This window comes from Diaphorina citri, unplaced genomic scaffold (assembly GCF_000475195.1).
Source record: "Diaphorina citri unplaced genomic scaffold, Diaci psyllid genome assembly version 1.1 scaffold7462, whole genome shotgun sequence".
NCBI lineage: Eukaryota > Metazoa > Arthropoda > Insecta > Hemiptera > Psyllidae > Diaphorina > Diaphorina citri.
In genome coordinates, this window is record NW_007384838.1 from 1 (window position 1) to 2,833 (window position 2,833).

At 39.1% G+C, this 2,833-nt stretch overlaps 1 protein-coding gene across 1 annotated transcript in view; it reads right to left on the reverse strand.

The window, feature by feature from the left end:
- Positions 1–5: 5 nt before the first annotated feature.
- Positions 6–2,833, reverse strand: part of LOC103522223 — a gene marked incomplete at its 3' end in the record, with an annotated part of 11,653 nt that continues 8,825 nt past the window's right edge. Inside the window, exon 3 of the mRNA XM_008487325.2 lies at positions 6–1,680. Coding sequence (XP_008485547.1) covers positions 6–1,680 — 1,675 coding nt within the window. The remainder of the gene's footprint in view (positions 1,681–2,833) is intronic.

Genomic DNA, 2,833 nt, shown 5'->3' on the forward strand with positions numbered 1-2,833 from the left:
ATTTTGTCATAATCATTGACAACAGGTAAGCCAAAGTCTGGCGGGAAATCCTGGATACTACTGGATGCCTGACTTGAGAGATTTATGATTGGCAACATATCATGGGGATCATAAAATCCAGAAGAGCTCTTGGACCTATTGAAATGCTCAGGCGTAGAGTATTGTTGCCACTCATTGTACCTTGCAGCACTAACCAGGTCTAGATCTGAAGCACATTGTACTACATGGGCGTTATGCAAGTCCAAGTCTTTGGGTAGAGGAGGTCTGGCAGGTAGCTCAGTGTTATTGTCATAATTTGTATCTGAAAGGCTGTTGTTCTTAGTGACAGACCCTACAGAACTAGTTGAATTCTTAACAATAGAGTTGCTGATGTTTTTATTGACTAGTTTGATGACAAGGATGCCGAATGCTATCATCAGCACGATGATGAACAGAGCGATGATTAAAGATCTCATTTGAAAACTGCCTGCAGCAAATCCTGCATCACTAAACTCAACAATGATCGCTCTCTCAGTCCGTCCTGCGTTATTCTCTACAATACATACATAGTTGCCATCATCAGTGTGAAGTTCAGTGTCAAATACAGTTAGAGTACTCTTCTGATCATAGATGTTCTCACCCCCTGGACTAGAAGCAGCTGCTAAGTCTACACCTCCACTGAACACACTCAGGTAGCTGTTGTCTTTGGATAGTACAGTCTCCTCCTTGATATTTATCTTGTTACTATTCCAATTGACATGGTCATAGATCTTACGATTGATGGACCACATGATTCTACAGGGTGTAGCGGATTGAACTCGACAATCCAATGTCAAATTAGATCCCGGTAACACCATGACTTTCTCTTTGACAGGTTCATTGTTATTTGCAAGTTCAACTTCAGGTACACAAGCAAAGTCATTGATAGAAAGTTCAAGAAATGTTTGACCAATGTTCTTTTTAGGACCACTGATACAAATTGGATCAAAAGAGAACTGGATATTGTACTTATCAATGAATTGTTTCACTTCCCGCAATTTACAGTCACACAACCAAGGATTGTCATAAATGTCGAGATTTCTAATGTAAGGGAGTTTGTCTACAGTTCTTGGTTTTAAACTGGCGAGTTTGTTCCCATTTAGTTTGAGTGTGTCTATCTTATCAATACCATAGAATGCTTCTGAATATATTGTGTGTATTTGGCAGTTGGACATATCAATATATCGAATACCTGGAGTTGACTGGAAGGAATAGGAACTAATTTGATTAATAGGGTTATGTGCAAGATTGATACTTTTCAAGTAAGGGATGTAGATGAGAGAAGGCACCGTGGAGAGGAGATTGTCACTCAAGTCAAGTTCATCCATATTGGTAACACCTCGAAATGCTCGATCGTCCACAAACTCGAGCTTGCATTTCCTTAGATAGAGTTTCTGAATGTTGGTGATGCCCATCTGAAGGAAAATTTCTTTCTGCAAGACATTGATATTGTTGCTGGATAGGTCCAAGACTTGGGTATCCAAGTCAATTCCTTCAGGTATGGTGTAGAAATTCCGGTCGATACATTCCACCGTTCTCTTGCCTGCTTTCCACTTGCATGAGCATCCTAGCGGACAGGAAGCTTGGGTTACTGATGCAAGTAGTGTCAGCAGGAAGACACTTAATATAAACTTGTGGCACATTGTTGTTCTACATTCTATTCTATCTCAACTTATGAAGACCTGGTGAGATCTAAAGTGAAGTACCACATTGTCACAGAAGAGAGACCATGGTCCACGTGTGAAATTAAATCTAATGGATATTGATTCCTCCAAGGTTATAGCTTCAACTCATCCATTTCCCACGCTCACTCGCTGGTTGCTTCATCAGGACTTCACACTTACTATGGTGATGGTCTACCTGTAACAAGAGAAGAAAACAAAAAGGTCGTTCAGTGATACCCATCTCTTTGTAGGTGCCTATCTACCCCATCTAACTATACTTAAAAATAATTGGGCAGGTACACCTAATGATTAGGTGTTGAATATGTCGGTCCTCGTTGAAAGGTTGAAACACATATCTACCTAATGTAGGTAAAGTCAAAGAAACATCAATTCGCTTCAGATGAATAATAATTATTACTGTGAATGTGACCGAACTTGAACTCAAATGACCACCTTGGATCATAATAAATCCTTATTACCTATATCTATGTCTCTAATCGTGATGTCCAATGTTCAATGGAAAGAAAAGCCTCGGCCGAATCTTCAAAACGAATCAATATACTCTAGGTACAACTGGAAAGAAGAATTCCTACTCGTTAAATTCTTTAATTCTCTTGAAAGTTTTGGCTTGATTTAGATGTGGATGTGAAACGTATGGCTACTTTCATATCAAATTTCTCATCCTCCTGAACAATAATTTAGCTTTGTCTTAGGAGATGGGAGTTCCGCTCTACCAAGCAAGTAAGCAAGCTGTACAAGAGCTACCTAGACGGTGAGAAACTTCAGTTTCACAGGAGATGGAAATTGTTCAACTTTGAAAAAACTTCAAGGTTAATAATTTTGGACGCGGTCGAACCTACATTATGTACATGGGTACCTAGGCGGATACTTATAAGTATATTTGGGTAGGTACCCATATTGTAGTTATTTTCAATTGTCTTCTTCCTCTGTAAATTAATTCCGAAGACATTTTGATTGCAGAACTCCATGACTTGTCGAGGAAGTTGAAAATTGTCGCAGATAATTTTAAAAATGTGATGTCATGCCATTTTCAGGCACTTGCAATGTTAAAACGTCACAATAGGAACATGTTAGTAAATGGCATAGGCACCTAATGAGACTGAAAAGCCATTCCGGTAGATATACTTATA